General features: G+C 44.2%; 1 protein-coding gene across 1 annotated transcript in view; it reads left to right on the forward strand.

The window, feature by feature from the left end:
• LOC110501956 (integrin alpha-V) overlaps nt 1-16,687 on the forward strand; it is an 86,048-nt gene extending 69,361 nt beyond the window's left edge. The window contains exons 21-30 of the mRNA XM_090216325.1: nt 909-1,001; nt 1,372-1,451; nt 2,290-2,370; nt 4,505-4,610; nt 6,232-6,390; nt 7,032-7,160; nt 7,382-7,495; nt 10,826-10,936; nt 11,146-11,265; nt 12,628-16,687. Coding sequence (XP_090072451.1) covers nt 909-1,001; nt 1,372-1,451; nt 2,290-2,370; nt 4,505-4,610; nt 6,232-6,390; nt 7,032-7,160; nt 7,382-7,495; nt 10,826-10,936; nt 11,146-11,265; nt 12,628-12,726 — 1,092 coding nt within the window. The 3' untranslated portion in view covers nt 12,727-16,687. The remainder of the gene's footprint in view (nt 1-908; nt 1,002-1,371; nt 1,452-2,289; nt 2,371-4,504; nt 4,611-6,231; nt 6,391-7,031; nt 7,161-7,381; nt 7,496-10,825; nt 10,937-11,145; nt 11,266-12,627) is intronic.
• The last annotated feature ends 6,583 nt before the right edge of the window (nt 16,688-23,270 follow it).

The raw sequence follows: 23,270 nt of genomic DNA on the forward strand, positions 1-23,270 counted from the left end.
GTGTAGTAGACCTCACAGTGAAATGCTGAATACAACAGGTGTAGTAGACCTCACAGTGAAATGCTGAATACAACAGGTGTAGTAGACCTTACAGTGAAATGCTGAATACAACATGTGTAGTAGACCTCACAGTGAAATGCTGAATACAACAGGTGTAGTAGACCTTACAGTGAAATGCTGAATACAACAGGTGTAGTAGACCTTACAGTGAAATGCTGAATACAGCAGGTGTAGTAGACCTCACAGTGAAATGCTGAATACAACATGTGTAGTAGACCTCACAGTGAAATGCTGAATACAACATGTGTAGTAGACCTCACAGTGAAATGCTGAATACAACAGGTGTAGTAGACCTCACAGTGAAATGCTGAATACAACAGGTGTAGTAGACCTCACAGTGAAATGCTGAATACAGCAGGTGTAATAGACCTCACAGTGAAATGCTGAATACAACAGGTGTAGTAGACCTTACAGTGAAATGCTGAATACAACAGGTGTAGTAGACCTCACAGTGAAATGCTGAATACAACAGGTGTAGTAGACCTTACAGTGAAATGCTGAATACAACAGGTGTAGTAGACCTTACAGTGAAATGCTGAATACAGCAGGTGTAGAAGACCTTACAGTGAAATGCTGAATACAACAGGTGTAGTAGAACTCACAGTGAAATTATGAATACAACAGGTGTACAGTGAAATTCTTAATTGCAAGCCTTTAACCAACAATGCCATTTTAAAAAGTAACAAGTAATTAAACATCACCATTAAAATAACAGTAGAAAGGCTATATAACCTGGGCCACAGGTTAGTCGAGGTAATTGAGGTAATATGTACATGTAGGTATAGTTAAAGTGACTAGCTATTAACATTAACATAGTATCATGCATTTTGTCGGTTTCTCCCTTTCAGACTCTGTCAAGATTGTCCTGTGCATACAAGACAGAGAACCAGACCAGGGTGGTGGTGTGTGACCTGGGGAACCCCATGAAAGGAGGAATTAAGGTGAGTGGATGGAGCATGCAGATTGGTATCCATCCCGTTGACCTGAATGGGGGGGGGGGGTATGTCTGTTCTAGGAATTCTATTTCTATGTTGGTGTTGACTAGACACCTAGTCAGCGCCATTTCACCAGTTGAAATTCCTGGTACATGTGAATGTACTTGGTGATTAGAGATGATTCTCATTCTGATCAGAGTAGACACAGGCTGCCCAAATCTGATTCATTTATTGGCAAAAAAAAAAATCTGATCTGATTGGTCAAAAGTAAAACATTTTTTGGAAAACATTTCAGTATTGTGACGCCTGTATGAACGCAGTACGAGACTTTAAATCAGGTGATGATCCCGATGCTGTGGTGCGATGTCGTCTTCAGGTGCTGGCCGGACTCCGCTTCAGTGTTCATCAGCTCTCAGAGCAGGACACGTTGGTGAAGTTTGACCTGCAGATACAGAGGTAATGAGCTGGTAACAAAAAACGGGTTCGGAACACAAGTCTTTCTTACTTTTAGAAATAAAATTACTTTTCCGGAGCTTTACTTCCAAACAACTGGGTACGTACGTATACAAGTCTCCCTCGCCAGACTTTTAAATCTTTAAATGAACCTACTAACCTGTATAAATAATGGAATGAAACGGTGTCTCATACATCGTGGAATGGTCATAAAGTTAGGACCTAATTGAACTAAAAATCATTTTTTAGAGAAGAGACTCCCTGTACATACATCCACACACATCCTGACTCTGTGGTAGCAGACAGTGAGACTAAAGGCGTGTCCCAAACTGCACCCTACTTCCTATATTGGACCACTTTGACAAGAGCAAATCTAAATAAAATAAAAAATAAAAAAGATGGTATTTCTCTTCTCTCTGGTTGGATTGAAAGGAGCATGTAAATGACAGAGTAGCTGTGTCCTTTGTCTGTCCTCGTTGTTATGAAAGAAAACCTCTTGTTTACTCTCCTCGCTAACCCAAGGTCACGCTGGTCCTCTCTACAACAAAAAAAACAAAACATATTCTGCTAATCAAAGTCACTGTTAAATTGTTTAGAATATAGTTGAGAGACCATGTGTCTTGTGGTGGAATTGTCTGGAGTTGTTGTATATTTCTTATGAGGCTTTAGCAGCTAGTTCAAAAATCACGGACAAAAGTTACAATACAATGCAATGGTTCCACCCTGTGGACATTTTGTGTTTTAGCATCAACCTGTACTGTGTACACTGCTTATCTGATTTTTTTTCACGATCTGGTCTTTCTTTTCAATAAGTTAATAATAATATAATACTGTCTTTCAGTTCCAACCAGTTCAACAGCACCAGCAGTCTGGTCTCCAGCATCACAACGCTGGCTGTTCTGGCCAATGTGGATTTCAGAGGGTATGTTGTCTTCTCCAATGAAGGCCATTACTGAACAAAAGCTTAGCCGTTTAAGTACAGAAATATCATCTAATTGAAGTGTGCAAAGAATGTTATTTCACTTTAGTATATTCTCCTGCATTTTATCCTACCTTAATGGGCAGGTGGGAGGTCACCAACACACATCATAAAATGCAAATTGTGTTTAGATTATAATTATCAGGTAATTAGCTGGTAATTAGTAAATATCTGCCAGCTCAAATCCCAGGTGGGACCTTCAGCTGTGTCTGTCTGTCTGTCTGTGCCTCAGACCTGAGAGTAACAGAAGGGTTTAGTTTGATGGAATGTATGTATCCCATGATAAGTGGTTTAGTAGCAAAGACAGTACTGATGTCCCCCCACCATCTCTCATATAGTAATGACTTTACTGAATCACGGTAACGGAATGTTAAGAAATGCAGAATGTACTTTATACAGTGCCTTGCGAAAGTATTCGGCCCCCTTGAACTTTGCGACCTTTTGCCACATTTCAGGCTTCAAACATAAAGATATAAAACTGTATTTTTTTGTGAAGAATCAACAACAAGTGGGACTCAGTTATGAAGTGGAACGACATTTATTGGATATTTCAAACTTTTTCAACAAATCAAAAACTGAAAATTGGGCGTGCAAAATTATTCAGCTCCTTTACTTTCAGTGCAGCAAACTCTCTCCAGAAGTTCAGTGAGGATCTCTGAATGATCCAATGTTGACCTAAATGACTAATGATGATAAATACAATCCACCTGTGTGTAATCAAGTCTCCGTATAAATGCACCTGCACTGTGATAGTCTCAGAGGTCCGTTAAAAGCGCAGAGAGCATCATGAAGAACAAGGAACACACCAGGCAGGTCCGAGATACTGTTGTGAAGAAGTTTAAAGCCAGATTTGGATACAAAAAGATTTCCCAAGCTTTAAACATCCCAAGGAGCACTGTGCAAGCGATAATATTGAAATGGAAGGAGTATCAGCCCCCTGCAAATCTACCAAGACCTGGCCGTCCCTCTAAACTTTCAGCTCAAACAAGGAGAAGACTGATCAGAGATGCAGCCAAGAGGCCCATGATCACTCTGGATGAACTGCAGAGATCTACAGCTGAGGTGGGAGACTCTGTCCATAGGACAACAATCAGTCGTATATTGCACAAATCTGGCCTTTATGGAAGAGTGGCAAGAAGAAAGCCATTTCTTAAAGATATCCAAAAAATGTGTCGTTTAAAGTTTGCCACAAGCCACCTGGGAGACACACCAAACATGTGGAAGAAGGTGCTCTGGTCAGATGAAACCAAAATGGAACTTTTTGGCAACAATGCAAAACGTTATGTTTGGCGTAAAAGCAACACAGCTCATCACCCTGAACACACCATCCCCACTGTCAAACATAGTGGTGGCAGCATCATGGTTTGGGCCTGCTTTTCTTCAGCAGGGACAGGGAAGATGGTTAAAATTGATGGGAAGATGGATGGAGCCAAATACAGGACCATTCTGGAAGAATGAACCTGATGGAGTCTGCAAAAGACCTGAGACTGGGACGGAGATTTGTCTTCCAACAAGACAATGATCCAAAACATAAAGCAAAATCTACAATGGAATGGTTCAAAAATAAACATATCCAGGTGTTAGAATGGCCAAGTCAAAGTCCAGACCTGAATCCAATTGAGAATCTGTGGAAAGAACTGAAAACTGCTGTTCACAAATGCTCTCCATCCAACCTCACTAAGCTCGAGCTGTTTTGCAAGGAGGAATGGGAAAAAATGTCAGTCTCTCGATGTGCAAAACTGATAGAGACATACCCCATACCGACTTACAGCTGTAATCGCAGCAAAAGGTGGCGCTACAAAGTATTAACTTAAGGGTGCTGAATAATTTTGCACGCCCAATCTTTGATTTGTTAAAAAAGTTTGAAATATCCAATAAATGTCGTTCCACTTCATGATTGTGTCCCACTTGTTGTTGATTCTTCACAAAAAAATACAGTTTGATATCTTTATGTTTGAAGCCTGAAATGTGGCAAAAGGTCGCAAAGTTCAAGGGGGCCGAATACTTTCGCAAGGCACTGTATATATAGCCCAGACGTTGAACCCCAATCCCCTCCCCCCTCTTCCCTCTGCTGTAGGGTGGCGCTTCCTGACCAGGTCTTCCTGCCCATCGCTAACTGGAAGTCCAAAGAGAACCCTGTCGTAGGAGAAGACATCGGTCCACGAATACAGCACATCTATGAGGTCAACCATGACACTGTTCCCTATATAGGCTGGTCAAATGACACCCTATTCCCTATATAGGCTGGTCAAAAGTAATGCACTATATTAGATTCACCGTGTCGTGACATTAGACCCGCCGTGTCGTGACATTAGACCCACCGTGTCGTGACATTAGACCCACCATGTTGTGACATTAGACCCACCGTGTCGTGACATTAGACCCACCGTGTCATGACATTAGACCCGCCGTGTCGTGACATTAGACCCGCCGTGTCGTAACATTAGACCCACCGTGTCGTGACATTAGACCTACCGTGTCGTGACATTAGACCCACCGTGTCGTGACATTAGATTCACTGTGTCGTGCCATTAGATTCACTGTGTCGTGCATTTAGATCCGCCGTGTCGTGACATTAGATTCACTGTGTCGTGACCTTAGATTCACTGTGTCGTGCCATTAGATTCACTGTGTCGTGACATTAGATTCACTGTGTCGTGCCATTAGACCCGCCGTGTCGTGACATTAGATTCACTGTGTCGTGACATTAGACCTGCCGTGTCGTGACATTAGAACTGCCGTGTCGTGACATTAGACCCACAGTGTCGTGACATTAGATTCACTGTGTTGTGACATTAGACCCACCGTGTCGTGACATTAGACCCACTGTGTCGTGACACTAGATTCACTGTGTCGTGACATTAGACCCGCCGTGTCGTGACATTAGACCCACCGTGTCGTGACATTAGACCCAACGTGTCGTAAAATTAGACCCGTCGGGACATTAGACCCGTCGTGTTGTGACATTAGACCCACTGTGTCGTGACATTAGACCCGTCGTGTCGTGACATTAGACGCGTCGTGACATTAGACCTACCGTGTCGTGACATTAGACCCACCGTGACGTGACATTAGACCCACCGTGTCGTAAAATTAGACCCGTCGTGACATTAGACCCGCCGTGTCGTGACATTAGACCCGTCGTGTCGTGACATTAGACCCGTCGTGACATTAGACCCGACGTGTCATGACATTAGACCCGTCGTGACATTAGATCCGCAGTGTCGTGACATTAGACCCGCCGTGTCATGACATTAGACCCGCCGTGTCGTGACATTAGACCCACCGTGTCGTGACATTAGACCCGTCGTGTCGTGACATTAGACGCGTCATGACATTAGACCCACCGTGTCGTGACATTAGACCCGCCATGTTGTGACATTATACCCTGTCGTGACATTAGACCCGCCGTGTCGTGACATTAGACCCGCCGTGTCGTGACATTAGACCCGCAGTGTCGTGATATTAGACCCGCTGTGTCGGGACATTAGACCCGCCGTGTCGTGACATTAGACCCGCCGTGTCGTGACATTAGACCCGCCGTGTCGTGACATTAGACCCGCCGTGTCGTGACATTAGACCCGCCGTGTCGTGACCTTAGACCCGCCGTGTCGTGACATTAGACCCGCCGTGTCGTGACATTAGACCCGCCGTGTCGTGACATTAGACCCGCCATGTACTTTACCTGTAGATTAATGTCAACTGATAAATGTAAAAACGGACATAGATGACCTTTCACATAACACCGTTATAAGTCAGTGAAGCCTGGAGCAGTAACGATAACTACAATCTGTCTTATTCCAGTTGCGTAACAGAGGTCCCAGTACCTTCAGCAAGGCCATACTGGACATCGAGTGGCCCTACAGGTTCAACAACGGCTCTCTGCTCTACATCACTGAACTAGAGGTGGACAGAGGCATGAACTGCAGTACAGACATGGAGATCAACCCACTCAATGTCTCAGTATGTGATATTCTCTCCCTTCCATTCAGCCTTCCATTCACAATTTCATTCAGCCTAGACACTGGCTCTTTTTCAATTGTCTAAACAGTCTGTTCTCTCCGATGCTCCTCCCATTTATTGCACTGATCTGAAAGAAGTGACTAGGTGAACGTCAGCCAGGCGACCAGGTTAACGTCAGCCAGGCGACCAGGTGAACGTCAGCCAGGCGACCAGGTGAATGTCAGCCTGGCGACCAGGTGAACGTCAGCCTGGCGACCAGGTTAACGTCAGCCAGGTGACCAGGTGAATGTCAGCCTGGCGACCAGGTGAACGTCAGCCTGGCGACCAGGTGAACGTCGACCTGGCGACCAGGTGAACGTCAGCCTGGCGACCAGGTGAACGTCAGCCTGGCGACCAGGTGAACGTCAGCCTGGCGACCAGGTGAACGTCAGCCAGGCGACCAGGTGAACGTCAGCCAGGCGATAAACTAACCTGCCACTGCATCGTTACACCAGTCAGTATTTTCCGCCAGTCGAAATGAACAGGAGGAGACAATGAGGGAACAGATTGTTAAACAATTGAGATAGAGCCTCCGTTGCTATTGGTGACATAATAATATAAGTTATTGAAGGGATTCCTCTCTCTCTCTCTGTCCGTTCTAGAATCCTTTGTCAACAGAGACAAATGGTTCAGCTTCCACCAGTGGAGACAATACAGAAGGGAGGAACAGGAACCATGTTCACCGCAGAGAGCTGGCGAAGAAAGAGATGGAGGGAGAACTGGAAACTCTGGTAATTGGCATGATTACCTGGCTAATGCTGTACTGTCATTTTATACCAGGGTTTCCGGTAAATTCCATTTCAATTCACTTGATTCAGGAAGTAAACTGCAAGTCTGAAATGTACTTTCTGAATCGCTAACCCTGTTGGCTACAGTACTAATGTACTCATACAGATGGCATTAGCCATATGGATTGTGTTTAATGTCACTGTGAATGTGTCTCCTCACTCAGGACTGTTCCAAGGCCCAGTGCCTGAAGATCCGGTGTCAGGTGGGCCGTGTGGAGAGAGGTCAGAGTACCACCCTGTACGTCCACTCCAGACTGGGGGTGGCCACCTTCCTCAAGGTGAGACTCCTGTCTGTTATCCCCTAGAGCAGTGCTTTTCAACTCTTCACATACCAGGTCTGGAGCCTGCTGGTTTTATTTACTACCTGATAATTAATTGCACCCTCTAAATCACTCCCTGATTAGAGGTGAACAATGGAAGAAGAAAAAAACTCAGTGGAACTGGCTTCGAGTTTAGTTTGAAGGGACCTAGGCGTTCTATACTAAGACTATAGGGGGGTGACCACCTTCCTCAAGATGAGACATTCCACCTACTGTAGATGAAGCATACAGCAGGGTTGTGTTCATTAGGCACCAAACGGGACTGAAACATTGGAGGTACTATCTATCCAATGAGAAATGCCGTTTCTGATTTCCATTTCAAGACGTGGCTACAGTGTGCCCCAGTGGCGATTTTAGCATGTACATTTTGGTGGGGCAAACCAACATTTTTTTGGAGGGGGGGGGGGACGCATACCAGCAAAGCCACTACACAACACAACACTAAACAATACATGAATTGCACTATAACAGTGACAAACGGTGACCACAAACTGTTAGGACCTACATAAAGCTGTCCCAACAGCAGAGTTCCAACAGCAGAGTCCCAACACCTTACCACTGCTACACCTGTCTATCAGAGGAACCTTGTCTGGCAGCGAAACAGTTCATTCAGACTCATTTACTGCCTTTTAAAAAAAAAAGCATAGCTGATATCGTTGACTTGCTTAAACAAATGTGGTTTCTACTGACAATTGAGATGTACAAACTATGGCATAAGGGGACGACAAGCAGATAAGAGGAAATCAGTTATTTCGATTAAGACATTAATGAGCGCGATAGGACGGACTTAGTCAATAATATAACTATTTGTTCAGCACTTTTGAAATTTACAGCGACAGAATTCAGAACATGGGCCGTTCTTACAGCGTTCTCCCTGTACACCAAATCAGAACCGTAGGATAAATAAAGGAGGCATACAAGCAGACAATGAAAGCTCTTACAATATTCAATAATATAATTTCTCTAAAACAGGTTAGAGGCTACTTGTGCACCACCAAGTCAGAACAGTAGGCGAAATTAAGATGGGGGGGAAAATAGACCAAATTATTAGGGTGAGGCACATGGGCTACTAACATCTTACTACACAACATACAGTTAGTATGACTTTCTTAGCTACAGTAACATATCTCCTTGGTATATTACATCATTTATGCAGCGGCATACAATACATTTTTGGACTCACCTTGTTGTACAATGCTCACTTGAACAGGAAGTTGAAGCGGCAGTCCTTCGTGGGCAAATTTTGTCATCAAAGTCTGGCATTCTCTGGATTTATGGTGCTTTCAAGACTGGGAACCCGGCAAAAAAACAAGGTCGAATCATGATGACGTTAGTGATCTTTAGTAGCCACTGATTCCTTCCAAACCACTCATTGTTGAATTTGCGATTTCCATCTTGTTGTGTATTTATGTCCAATGGCCAATGAGCACCAATATGTTTTATTAATATTTTATCTTCATTATTTCTCTTCATATGACAAAAATTTAAATAGATTTGCCAGTAGATTGTCGACTTGATTCATGATGATGACTGCTTGTCTAGCTTGCTAGCTAAGATTGTGAAAGTATGATGTTGACATGATCCGTCTAATCAAAGCTACTATGTGATTTGACATCATTTTATCTGTGGCCAATGACATTAAGCCTTCTTGGATGGGCACTTCTAATGTAACTCTATGGCAGCACCCAAGGGGCTTGAATTTTCAAGGTCTACCCTTAGATTTGGCAGTGACGTAGTGTCCCCATGAGTGACAGAACACTGAGCCAATCACGGCACAACAAGAGGACATTACCAACCCCTACGCTCCGTATTTTCCACTGGCTGCCCCAACAGAGCACTGAGCTAGGCTGAAACACCTGAATCAAAAAAGACAAGAAGAGACCATGTTTGTGGGAGGGTTTATTAACTCAATTCTAATTATTTTTAGTTTTTTTTTGTTTACATTGTTTGCAAAATGATATGCGACACGTATTAATGCCAAAATAACATGCACAACAGGCAACCCAAGATGCCCTGAATGATGGGTCTCCACTGGTGTGCCCTAATGAACAAGAGCCTGGTACACCTGGTTGAAGCATAGTGTATGCTTGGTAAAGCTCGCTATTGACGCATCACACTGGATCTGCAGAAATAGATCTGTCACCACCAGACTAGCTATATGGGCCATAACTTAAATAAATCTGGCACCACTTAGGTTGGAGTCATTAAAACTCATTTTTCAACCACTCCACACATTTATTGTTAACAAACTATCGTTTTGGCAAGTCGGCATGACACAAGTCCAACAATTGTTTACAGACGGGGTATTTCACTTAATCACAATTCCAGTGGGTCAGAAATGTACATGCACTAAGTTGACTGTGCCTTTAAACAGCTTGGAAAATTCTAGAAAATTATGCCATGGCTTTAGAAGCTTCTGATAGGCTAATTGACATCATTTGAGTCAATTGGAGTGAAGCACGGTTGGGATTCCTTCATGTTGTGGGGCTGCTGTGCTGCAGGAGGGACAGGTGCACTTCACAAAATAGATGGCGTCCTGAGGTAGGAAAATTATGTAGATATATTGAAGCAACATCTCAAGACATCAGTCAGGAAGTTAAAGCTTGGTCGTAAATGGTTCTTCCAAATGGACAATGACCCCAAGCATTCTTCCAAAGTTGTGGCAAAATGGCTTAAGGACCACAAAGTCAAGGTATTGGAGTGTCCATTACAAAGCCCTTACCTCAATCCTATAGAAAATGTGTGGGCAGAACTGAAAAAGAGCGTGTGTGAGCAAGGAGGCCTACAAACCTGACTCAGTTACACCAGCTCTGTCTGGAGGAATGGGCCAAAATTCATCCAACTTATTGTGGGAAGCTTGTGGAAGGCTACTCGAAACGTTTGACCCAAGTTAAGCAATTTAAAGACAATGCTACCAAATACTAATTGAGTGTATGTAAACTTCTGACCCGCTGGGAATGTGATGAAAGAAATAAAAGCTGAAATAAATCACTCTCTTTGCTATCATTGACATTTTACATTCTTAAAATAAAGTGGTGATCCTAACTGACCTACGACATGGAATTTTTACTAGGATTAAATGTCAGGAATTGTGAAAAACTGAGTTTAAATGGATTTGACTAAGGTGTATGTAAACTTCCGACTTCAACTGTATATGGGCCACAACTTAAATAAATCTGGCAGCACCAGGCTAGCTATATGGGCCATAACTTAAAGAAAAGCCTAGTATGTTGGCTACCTTTTTGATGTAATAAAATCGAGCCGTGATGGTGCGTTTCTTTCATCCAGACTGAGAGCCAGAACCGATCGTTCACCGTGAGATCCTCCGCTTCCTTCAGCGTCATAGAGATGCCTTATAACAAGAACCTGGTGTCTGAGCTGCCCTCCAACGCAATTACGGTGAGTCACATGACATGAACCAGGTCTGCCTCTGAAATGGAACCCCAGTCTGGATATAATCCACTACTTTTGACCAGAGAGTCCATAGGATCCTATATGGTTCTTTATGGCTGGTTAACTACCACAGCAAATAGGTCATTTCCTTTGTCTCTGTGTATTGGATGAATAGAGATGTGTTGTATTGTAAAACCCTGTGATGTGTCCTTCAGGTGAGTATGTCAGTGATCTGGTTGAAATCTGATCCTGAACCTGTTCCCGGGTGGGTGGTGGCGCTGGCTGTGCTGGCTGGACTACTGCTGCTGGCTCTGCTAATCTTCATCATGTATAAGGTGAGTCAAACATTTCCTTCCCTTGCCTCCTTGGCCGGTGTTGAAAATTAGGCATAAGAAATTCAATCCTTTTTTGACAACACACCTTTCGATTTGAATGGAAACCTTCCATACGTATTTGTCCATTGTAGAAGTGCTCAGAAAGGGACATTTTGGACCTGAATACCAAAACATTCAATAGATAAAAGTTGCTCAAAGTTGATTTTCGCATAACCCCAAAGTACCATGAGACATCACTGGAAAAGATAAACGGTTGAGTGTTTACATCACTGGAAAAGATAAACGGTTGAGTGTTTACATCACTGGAAAAGATAAACGGTTGAGTGTTTACATCACTGGGAAAGACAAACGGTTGAGTGTTTACATCACTGGAAAAGATAAACGGTTGGGTGTTTACATCACTGGAAAAGATAAACGGTTGAGTGTTTACATCACTGGAAAAGATAAACGGTTGGGTGTTTACATCACTGGAAAAGATAAACGGTTGAGTGTTTACGTCACTGGGAAAGATAAACGGTTGGGTGTTTACATCACTGGAAAAGATAAACGGTTGAGTGTTTACGTCACTGGGAAAGATAAACGGTTGGGTGTTTACATCACTGGAAAAGATAAACGGTTGAGTGTTTACATCACTGGAAAAGATAAACGGTTGAGTGTTTACATCACTGGGAAAGATAAACGGTTGAGTGTTTACATCACTGGGAAAGATAAACGGTTGAGTGTTTACATCACTGGAAAAGATAAACGGTTGAGTGTTTACATCAATGGAAAAGATAAACGGTTGAGTGTTTACGTCACTGGGAAAGATAAACGGTTGGGTGTTTACATCACTGGAAAAGATAAACGGTTGGGTGTTTACATCACTGGAAAAGATAAACGGTTGGGTGTTTACGTCACTGGAAAAGATAAACGGTTGAGTGTTTACATCACTGGAAAAGATAAACGGTTGGGTGTTTACATCACTGGAAAAGATAAACGGTTGAGTGTTTACATCACTGGAAAAGATAAACGGTTGAGATTGATGTCATTTAAAAGCTTACAAACAGGGTTTACAAATGATGTTATCATTTCTTGAAATGTTTTTTATTTTTTATTTATTTGATAGAAATTGTCATTTTTGAACCTTGTTGTTTTCACCTGTCAAGTCCTGAGTGGATGGATTTCTAAGCAGCCCTTTTGACTGTACCTGCGTGTTCAGATAACAGCGCTTTGAGATTCCTTCTGTAATGAAAAGCGCTATAGAAGTTGAATAAGTAGAATTAGAGGACATAGGATCCTAATTGTCTGTGACTCCTCCCTCCCTCCCCCCCCCTCCCTCCCTCCCCCCCCTCCCTCCCTCCCTCCCTCCCTCCCTCCCTCCAGCTGGGGTTCTTCAAGCGTGTACGCCCCCCTCAGGAGGACAACACGGAGAAGGAACAGCTGGCACCGCAGGAGAACGGTGACAGGAACAATGAAGCCTGAGACCTCCAGCAACCCCCGGAGGTCTCCAGACTTCAATGCAACACCAGGACCTGCATCTACACACTATCTCTCACGAGTAGAACATTTTGCAAATCAAAAAAAATTAAATCACATCTAGCCAGCAGATATTTAGGAGACCTCATGAGCTGTCCTAACCAGTTACCAGTTACCAGTTGGTGTCTTGATAATAGAAAAAGGCAGCTTAGTCAGTGGTTCCTGACCCATAGACAGGTTCCTGAGCCATAGACAGTCAATTGATTTTGAGTTGAAAGAATGTTTAGCTATTTCTATGATCAACCCATACATAATCTATCGCTATTGACAATGATTTCACAAGAGGCCTAATTCACATGATATGACTCAATAACTATAGCCACTAATGCAGGGCTGCCCAACCCTCTTCCTGGAGAACTAGTGTCCTGTAGGTTCAGTCCAACCCTCTTCCTGGAGATCTACTGTCCTGTAGGTTATCAGTCCAACCCTCCAGGAAGAGGGTTGGACTGATCAAAATCAAATCAAATGTATTTATATAGCCCTTCTGACATCAGCTGATATCTCAAAGTGCTGTACAGAAACCCAGCCTAAAACCCCCAAACAGCAAGCAATGCAGGTGTAGAAGCACGGTGGCTAGGAAAAACTCCCTAGAAAGGCCAAAACCTTAGGTTTTGAGGGGTGGCCAGTCCTCTTCTGCCTGTGCCGGGTGGAGATTATAACAGAACATGGCCAAGATGTTCAAATGTTCATAAATGACCAGCAGGGTCAAATAATAGTAATCACAGTGGTTGTTGAGGGTGCAACAAGTCAGCACCTCAGGAGTAAATTTCAGTTGGCTTTTCATAGCCGATCTTTAATGAGTATCTCTACCGCTCCTGCTGTCTCTAGAGAGTTGAAAACAGCATGTCTGGGACAGGTAGCACGTCCGGTGAACAGGTCAGGGTTCCATAGCCGCAGGCAGAACAGTTGAAACTGGAGCAGCAGCACGGCCAAGTGGACTGGGGACAGCAAGGAGTCATCATGCCAGATAGTCCTGAGGCATGGTCCTAGGGCTCAGGTCCTCAGAGAGAGAGAGAGAGAGAGAGAAAGAAAGAGAGAAAGAGAGAGCAAATTAGAGAGAGCATACTTAAATTCACACAGGACACCGGATAAGACAGGAGAAGTACTCCAGATATAACAAACTGACCCTAGCCCCCCGACACATAAACTACTGCAGCATAAGTACTAGAGGCTGAGACAGGAGGGGTCAGGAGACACTGTGGCCCCATCCGATGATACCCCCAGACAGGGCCAAACAGAAAGGATATAACCCCACCCACTTTGCCAATGCACAGCCCCCACACCACTAGAGGGATATCTTCAACCACCAACTTAACATCCTGAGACAAGGCCGAGTATAGCCCACAAAGATCTCCTCCACGGCACAACCCAAGGGGGGGCACCAACTCAGACAGGAAGATAACCTACAGGACTGTAGATCTCCAGGAAGAGGGTTGGGCTGAACCTAGCTGAGATAAACTTTATGAGTTGGCTAGAACTCAGTGTCTTTAGCATCCTAAAACCTACTCTTGAGTTTTTGTTCTTAAACCAGATTCTAATAGGATTCCTAGGATCTTTTCTGAGATGCTTTGTGGATATGGGGCCCTGTGTGGTGATATAGGATCAGCCGTACCAGTACTCCTCCTGGGCACCTGGCTGTTTATAGCTGCATCTGGATGATACCTTCCTGTACTATATGGATGAGAGGAGTGAAAAATAGTGGTTTGATTAAGTGCTGTTGTATATAATCTTTGACTTCCAGACTCGTTCTCTCTGGACCTCTCTCTCTCTCTCTCTCTCTCTGGACCTCTCTCTCTCTCTCTGGACCGCTCTCTCTCTCTCTCTCTCTCTCTCGCTCTCTCTGGACCGCTCTCTCTCTCTCTCTCTCTCTCGCTCTCTCTCTCTTTCTATCTCTCTCTCTATCTCTCTCTCTCTCTCTCTCTCTCTCTCTGGACCTCTCTCTCTCTCTCTCTCTCTCTCTGGAGCTCTCTCTCTCTCCCTCTCTCTCTCTGGACCTCTCTCTCTCTCCCTCTCTCTCTCTCTGGACCTCTCTCTCTCTCTCTCTGGACCTCTCTCTCTCTCTCTCTGGACCTCTCTCTCTCTCTCTCTGGACCTCTCTCTCTCTCTCTCTGGACCTCTCTCTCTCTCTCTCTGGGCCTCTCTCTCTCTCTGGACCTCTCTCTCTCTCTGGACCTCTCTCTCTCTGGACCTCTCTCTCTGGACCTCTCTCTCTGTCTCTGGACCTCTCTCTCTGTCTCTGGACCTCTCTCTCTCTCTGGACCTCTCTCTCTCTCTGGACCTCTCTCTCTCTCTGGACCTCTCTCTCTCTGGACCTCTCTCTCTCTCTCTCTGGACCTCTCTCTCTCCCTCTGGACCTCTCTCTCTCCCTCTGGATCTCTCTCTCTCTCTCTGGACCTCTCTCTCTCTGGACCTCTCTCTCTCTCTCTCTGGACCTCTCTCTCTCTCTCTCTCTCTCTCTCTGGACCTCTCTCTCTCTCTGGACCTCTCTCTCTCTCTGGACCTCTCTCTCTCTCTGGACCTCTCTCTCTCTCTCTCTGGACCGCTCTCTCTCTCTCTCTCTGGACCGCTCTCTCTCTCTCTCTCTGGACCGCTCTCTCTCTCTCTGGACCTCTCTCTCTCTCTCTCTGGACCTCTCTCTCTCTCTCTCTGGACCTCTCTCTCTCTCTCTCTGGACCTCTCTCTCTCTCTGGACCTCTCTCTCTCTCTCTCTGGACCTCTCTCTCTCTCTCTCTGGACCTCTCTCTCTCTCTGGACCTCTCTCTCTCTCTGGACCTCTCTCTCTCTCTCTCTCTCTCTCTCTCTCTCTCTCTCTATTCTTCTGTTTATTTTTTTTTGCATCTCAGAAGCTGTGTCTACATAGGCAGCCCAATTCTGATATTTTTGGACCAATCAGTTCGGGGGAAAAACATCTGATGTGAAAAGATCTGATGTGTCTGATCAAAAGTGCACTAGACTTTCAGTTTAATTAATTGCTGCAACAATGTGAATATGAGACAGCAATTATGATATGTGGTGTAACTCAGAGCGATAGTTATTTAATAATAATATTGTAAGGTCTTTAAAGACACGGCATGATTGGTGTTAAAATTAGTTGGTATGGATACTGCAAGGTGTTGATAGCAGGACATACAATGGGTTGTATTTACATATCAATACTTTGACGAATAATTAATTGATGTGTTGTTTCTGCTCTATAAAAAATGTAAGGCAGTTAATATATAACTAGGGATTTCAACTGTAATATGTTATTTTCCTACGGGTGTAGGTGTACGAAAAATCACAAATCTCTGTGTAAATGTGTGTGTAGGTGTACGAAAAATCACAAATCTCTGTGTAAATGTGTGTGTAGGTGTACGAAAAATCACAAATCTCTGTGTAAATGTAAAAAAAAATGTTGTATAAAATGACTTCCAAGAATGATTTTACCGATATTGGGTGATCATCACATTTGTTGTTCATATTAGAGTCACACTAACCAATCAAACAGTAACACAGGAGTCACACTAACCAAATCAAACAGTAACACAGGAGTCACACTAACCAAATCAAACAGTAACACAGGACTCACACTAACCAATCAAACAGTAACACAGGAGTCACACTAACCAATCAAACAGTAGCACTTATTCCCTACTTCACCTGTTTCTTCTCACTTTTTGGTTGTATTATGTATCTTCATTTAGTGTGTTGTTCCATGGCAGGCGACACCTCACTTCGCTGTGAGCAGTGAATGGACTGGGGGACCGGTCCCTATTCAGACTTCCAGCTCTTCCATCCTCGGTCATATGTCTCTTTGGGTTGTGTGTTGTTTTTTTTTAAATGATGGTAATGTATTCTTTTCCCACAAGAAACAAACATGTTTCTGGTTGAGCTTATTCTTTCATAAATGAAATGTTAAAATATACAATTTTGATCCTGTTTTATTAACACACCACACTGTCTGAGAAAATCTGCCCTTTATCTGAAATGATAACTGACCTGAACCTTTTACGGACCTGATAACTGACCTGAACCTTTACAGAACTGACCTGAACCTTTACAGAACTGATAACTGACCTGAACCATTACGGAACTGATAACTGACCTGAACCTTTACGGAACTGACCTGAACCTTTACAGAACTGATAACTGACCTGAACCATTACGGAACTGATACCTGACCTGAACCATTACGGAACTGACCTGAACCTTTACGGAACTGACCTGAACCTTTACGGAACTGACCTGAACCTTTACGGAACTGACCTGAACCGTTACGGAACTGACCTGAACCTTTACGGAACTGATAACTGACCTGAACCTTTACGGAACTGATCTGAACCGTTACGGAACTGACCTGAACCTTTACGGAACTGATACCTGACCTGAACCTTTACGGAACTGATACCTGACCTGAACCATTACGGAACTGACCTGAACCTTTACGGAACTGACCTGAACCTTTACGGAACTGACCTGAACCTTTACGGAACTGACCTGAACCGTTACGGAACTGACCTGAACCTTTACGGAACTGACCTGAACCTTTACGGAACTGATAACTGACCTGAACCATTACGGAACTGACCTGAACCTTTACGGAACTGATACCTGACCTGAACCATTACGGAACTGACCTGAACCTTTACGGAACTGACCTGAACCTTTACGGAACTGACCTGAACCTTTACGGAACTGACCTGAACCTTTACGGAACTGATAACTGACCTGAACCATTACGGAACTGATAACTGACCTGAACCATTACGGAACTGACCTGAACCTTTACGGAACTGACCTGAACCTTTACGAAACTAACCTAAACCGTTACAGAACTGACCTGAACCATTACGGAACTGATAACTGACCTGAACCATTACGGAACTGATAACTGACCTGAACCATTACGGAACTGACCTGAACCTTTACGGAACTGATACCTGACCTGAACCTTTACGAAACTGACCTGAACCTTTACAGAACTGATAACTGACCTGAACCTTTACGGAACTGATACCTGACCTGAACCTTTACGAAACTGACCTGAACCTTTACGAAACTAACCTAAACCGTTACGGAACTGACCTGAACCTTTACGGAACTGACCTGAACCATTACGGAACTGACCTGAACCATTACGGAACTGACCTGAACCTTTACGGAACTGATCTGAACCGTTACGGAACTGACCTGAACCTTTACGGAACTGATCTGAACCTTTACGGAACTGATCTGAACCTTTACGGAACTGATCTGAACCGTTACGGAACTGATAACTGATCTGAACCTTTACGGAACTGACCTGAACCTTTACGGAACTGATCTGAACCTTTACGGAACTGATCTGAACCTTTACGGAACTGATAACTGATCTGAACCTTTACGGAACTGATAACTGATCTGAACCGTTACGGAACTGATAACTGATCTGAACCTTTACGGAACTGACCTGAACCATTACGGAACTGATCTGAACCGTTACGGAACTGATAACTGATCTGAACCTTTACGGAACTGATAACTGATCTGAACCGTTACGGAACTGACCTGAACCTTTACGGAACTGATACCTGACCTGAACCATTACGGAACTGACCTGAACCTTTACGGAACTGATCTGAACCTTTACGGAACTGATCTGAACCTTTACGGAACTGATAACTGATCTGAACATTTACGGAACTGACCTGAACCTTTACGGAACTGATCTGAACCTTTACGGAACTGATCTGAACCGTTACGGAACTGATAACTGATCTGAACCTTTACGGAACTGACCTGAACCTTTACGGAACTGATCTGAACCTTTACGGAACTGATCTGAACCTTTACGGAACTGATCTGAACCGTTACGGAACTGATAACTGATCTGAACCTTTACGGAACTGATAACTGATCTGAACCGTTACGGAACTGACCTGAACCTTTACGGAACTGATACCTGACCTGAACCATTACGGAACTGACCTGAACCTTTACGGAACTGACCTGAACCTTTACGGAACTGACCTGAACCGTTACGGAACTGACCTGAACCATTACGGAACTGACCTGAACCATTACGGAACTGACCTGAACCTTTACGGAACTGATCTGAACCGTTACGGAACTGACCTGAACCTTTACGGAACTGACCTGAACCGTTACGGAACTGACCTGAACCTTTACGGAACTGACCTGAACCTTTACGGAACTGACCTGAACCGTTACGGAACTGACCTGAACCTTTACGGAACTGACCTGAACCTTTACGGAACTGACCTGAACCGTTACGGAACTGACCTGAACCTTTACAGAACTGACCTGAACCTTTACGGAACTGACCTGAACCATTACGGAACTGACCTGAACCTTTACGGAACTGACCTGAACCTTTACGGAACTGACCTGAACCTTTACGGAACTGACCTGAACCGTTACGGAACTGACCTGAACCTTTACGGAACTGACCTGAACCTTTACGGAACTGACCTGAACCTTTACGGAACTGACCTGAACCGTTACGGAACTGACCTGAACCGTTACGGAACTGACCTGAACCTTTACGGAACTGACCTGAACCTTTACGGAACTGACCTGAACCTTTACGGAACTGATAACTGACCTGAACCTTTACGGAACTGATAACTGACCTGAACCATTATGGAACTGACCTGAACCTTTCCGGAACTGACCTGAACCGTTACGGAACTGATAACTGACCTGAACCTTTACGGAACTGACCTGAACCTTTCCGGAACTGACCTGAACCGTTACGGAACTGATAACTGACCTGAACCATTACGGAACTGATAACTGACCTGAACCATTACGGAACTGACCTGAACCTTTCCGGAACTGACCTGAACCGTTACGGAACTGATAACTGACCTGAACCATTACGGAACTGACCTGAGCCATTACGGAACTGACCTGAACCTTTACGGAACTGACCTGAACCTTTACGGAACTGACCTGAACCTTTACGGAACTGATAACTGACCTGAACCATTACGGAACTGACCTGAACCTTTACAGAACTGATAACTGACCTGAACCTTTCCGGAACTGACCTTAACCGTTACGGAACTGATAACTGACCTGAACCATTACGGAACTGACCTGAACCTTTACGGAACTGATAACTGACCTGAACCATTACGGAACTGACCTGAACCTTTACGGAACTGACCTGAACCTTTACGGAACTGATAACTGACCTGAACCATTACGGAACTGACCTGAACCTTTACGGAACTGATAACTGACCTGAACCATTACGGAACTGACCTGAACCGTTACGGAACTGACCTGAACCTTTACGGAACTGACCTGAACCGTTACGGAACTGATAACTGACCTGAACCATTACGGAACTGACCTGAACCTTTACGGAACTGATAACTGACCTGAACCATTACGGAACTGACCTGAACCGTTACGGAACTGACCTGAACCATTACGGAACTGACCTGAACCGTTACGGAACTGATAACTGACCTGAACCATTACGGAACTGACCTGAACCATTACAGAACTGATCTGAACCATTACAGAACTGATCTGAACCATTACAGAACTGATCTGAACCATTACAGAACTGATCTGAACCATTACAGAACTGATCTGAACCATTACAGAACTGACCTGAACCATTACGGAACTGATAGCGTTATCAGGTAAACTTGGTGCATAGACGTTAGGCTGCAGACAGACGGAGCAAAGGGCAGGGAACTGAATAATAAATTAAATGAAAGTAGTGAAATGGGGATGACATCTGATTTTCCATTAGCTTCATACTCAGTCACCTATATATATACATGATTTGATTTGTATTTGATTAGGATCCCAATTGGCGGACGGGTCAGAGCTATGTGTGGGATCCTTGCGACGTCCCTAAACACTATCAAGCCCTACCCCGTACCGTTTTAAATAGGATCCCCATTGGTGGACGGGTCAGAGCTATGTGTGGGATCCTTGGGACGTCCCTAAACACTATCAAGCCCTACCCCGTACCGTTTTAAATAGGATCCCCATTGGCGGACGGGTCAGAGCTATGTGTGGCATCCTTGGGACGTCCCTAAACACTAACAAGCCCCGTTTTAAATAGGATCCCCAATAGCGGACGGGTCAGAGCTACAGTGCCTTGCGAAAGTATTCGGCCCCCTTGAACTTTGAGACCTTTTGCCACATTTCAGGCTTCAAACATAAAGATATAAAACTGTATTTTTTTGTGAAGAATCAACAACAAGTGGGACACAATCATGAAGTGGAACAACATTTATTGGATATTTCAAACTTTTTTAACAAATCAAAAACTGAAAAATTGGGCATGCAAAATTATTCAGCCCCCTTAAGTTAATACTTTTTAACGCCACCTTTTGCTGCGATTACAGCTGTAAGTCGCTTGGGGTATGTCTCTATCAGTTTTGCACATCGAGAGACTGACATTTTTTTCCATTCCTCCTTGCAAAACAGCTCGAGCTCAGTGAGGTTGGATGGAGAGCATTTGTGAACAGCAGTTTTCAGTTCTTTCCACAGATTCTCAATTGGATTCAGGTCTGGACTTTGACTTGGCCATTCTAACACCTGGATATGTTTATTTTTGAACCATTTCATTGTAGATTTTGCTTTATGTTTTGGATCATTGTCTTGTTGGAAGACAAATCTCCGTCCCAGTCTCAGGTCTTTTGCAGACTCCATCAGGTTTTCTTCCAGAATGGTCCTGCATTTGGCTCCATCCATCTTCCCATCAATTTTAACCATCTTCCCTGTCCCTGCTGAAGAAAAGCAGGCCCAAACCATGATGCTACCACCACCATGTTTGACAGTGGGGATGGTGTGTTCAGCTGTGTTGCTTTTACGCCAAACATAACGTTTTGCATTGTTGCCAAAAAGTTCAATTTTGGTTTCATCTGACCAGAGCACCTTCTTCCACATGTTTGGTGTGTCTCCCAGGTGGCTTGTGGCAAACTTTAAACAACACTTGTTATGGATATCTTTAAGAAATGGCTTTCTTTTTGCCACTCTTCCATAAAGGCCAGATTTGTGCAATATACTTTTATATATACTTTTTGTGCAATATAGGATTGTTGTCCTATGGACAGAGTCTCCCACCTCAGCTGTAGATCTCTGCAGTTCATCCAGAGTGATCATGGGCCTCTTGGCTGCATCTCTGATCAGTCTTCTCCTTGTATGAGCTGAAAGTTTAGAGGGACGGCCAGGTCTTGGTAGATTTGCAGTGGTCTGATACTCCTTCCATTTCAATATTATCGCTTGCACAGTGCTCCTTGGGATGTTTAAAGCTTGGGAAATCTTTTTGTATCCAAATCCGGCTTTAAACTTCTTCACAACAGTATCTCGGACCTGCCTGGTGTGTTCCTTGTTCTTCATGATGCTCTCTGCGCTTTTAACGGACCTCTGAGACTATCACAGTGCAGGTGCATTTATACAGAGACTTGATTACACACAGGTGGATTGTATTTATCATCATTAATCATTTAGGTCAACATTGGTTCATTCAGAGATCCTCACTGGACCTCTGGAGAGAGTTTGCTGCACTGAAAGTAAAGGGGCTGAATAATTTTGCACGCCCAATTTTTCAGTTTTTGATTTGTTAAAAAAGTTTGAAATATCCAATAAATGTCGTTCCACTTCATGATTGTGTCCCACTTGTTGTTGATTCTTCACAAAAAAATACAGTTTTATATTTTTATGTTTGAAGCCTGAAATGTGGCAAAAGGTCGCAAAGTTCAAGGGGGCCGAATACTTTCGCAAGGCACTGTATGTGTGGGATCCTTGGGACGTCAGAGCTATGTGTGGGATCCTTGGGACGTCCCTAAACACTAACAAGCCCTACCCCGTACCGTTTTAAATAGGATCCCCATTAGCGGACGGGACAGAGCTATGTGTGGGATCCTTGGGACGTCCCTAAACACTAACAAGCCCTACCCCGTACCGTTTTAAATAGGATCCCCATTAGCGGACGGGACAGAGCTATGTGTGGGATCCTTGGGACGTCCCTAAACACTAACAAGCCCTACCCCGTACCGTTTTAAATAGGATCCCCATTAGCGGACGGGACAGAGCTATGTGTGGGATCCTTGGGACGTCCCTAAACACTAACAAGCCCTACCCCGTACCGTTTTAAATAGGATCCCCATTAGCGGACGGGTCAGAGCTCTGTGTGGGATCCTTGGGACTTCCCTAAACACTAACAAGCCCTACCCCGTACCGTTTTAAATAGGATCCCCATTAGCGGACGGGTCAGAGCTTACATGGACCCCTCTCTCAGACCCCGAGACAACAATCAATACAATATACCAGTCAATACTTGGAACCCTCTCTCAGACCCTGAGACAACAATCAATACAATATACCAGTCAATACAGGGAACCCGCTCTCAGACCCCGAGACATCAATCAATACAATATACCAGTCAATACAGGGAACCCGCTCTCAGACCCCGAGACAACAATCAATACAATATACCAGTCAATACATGGACCCCTCTCTCAGACCCCGAGACAACA

This window comes from Oncorhynchus mykiss, chromosome 22 (assembly GCF_057628025.1).
Source record: "Oncorhynchus mykiss isolate SJ-2025 chromosome 22, ASM5762802v1, whole genome shotgun sequence".
Classification (NCBI taxonomy): Eukaryota; Metazoa; Chordata; class Actinopteri; order Salmoniformes; family Salmonidae; genus Oncorhynchus; species Oncorhynchus mykiss.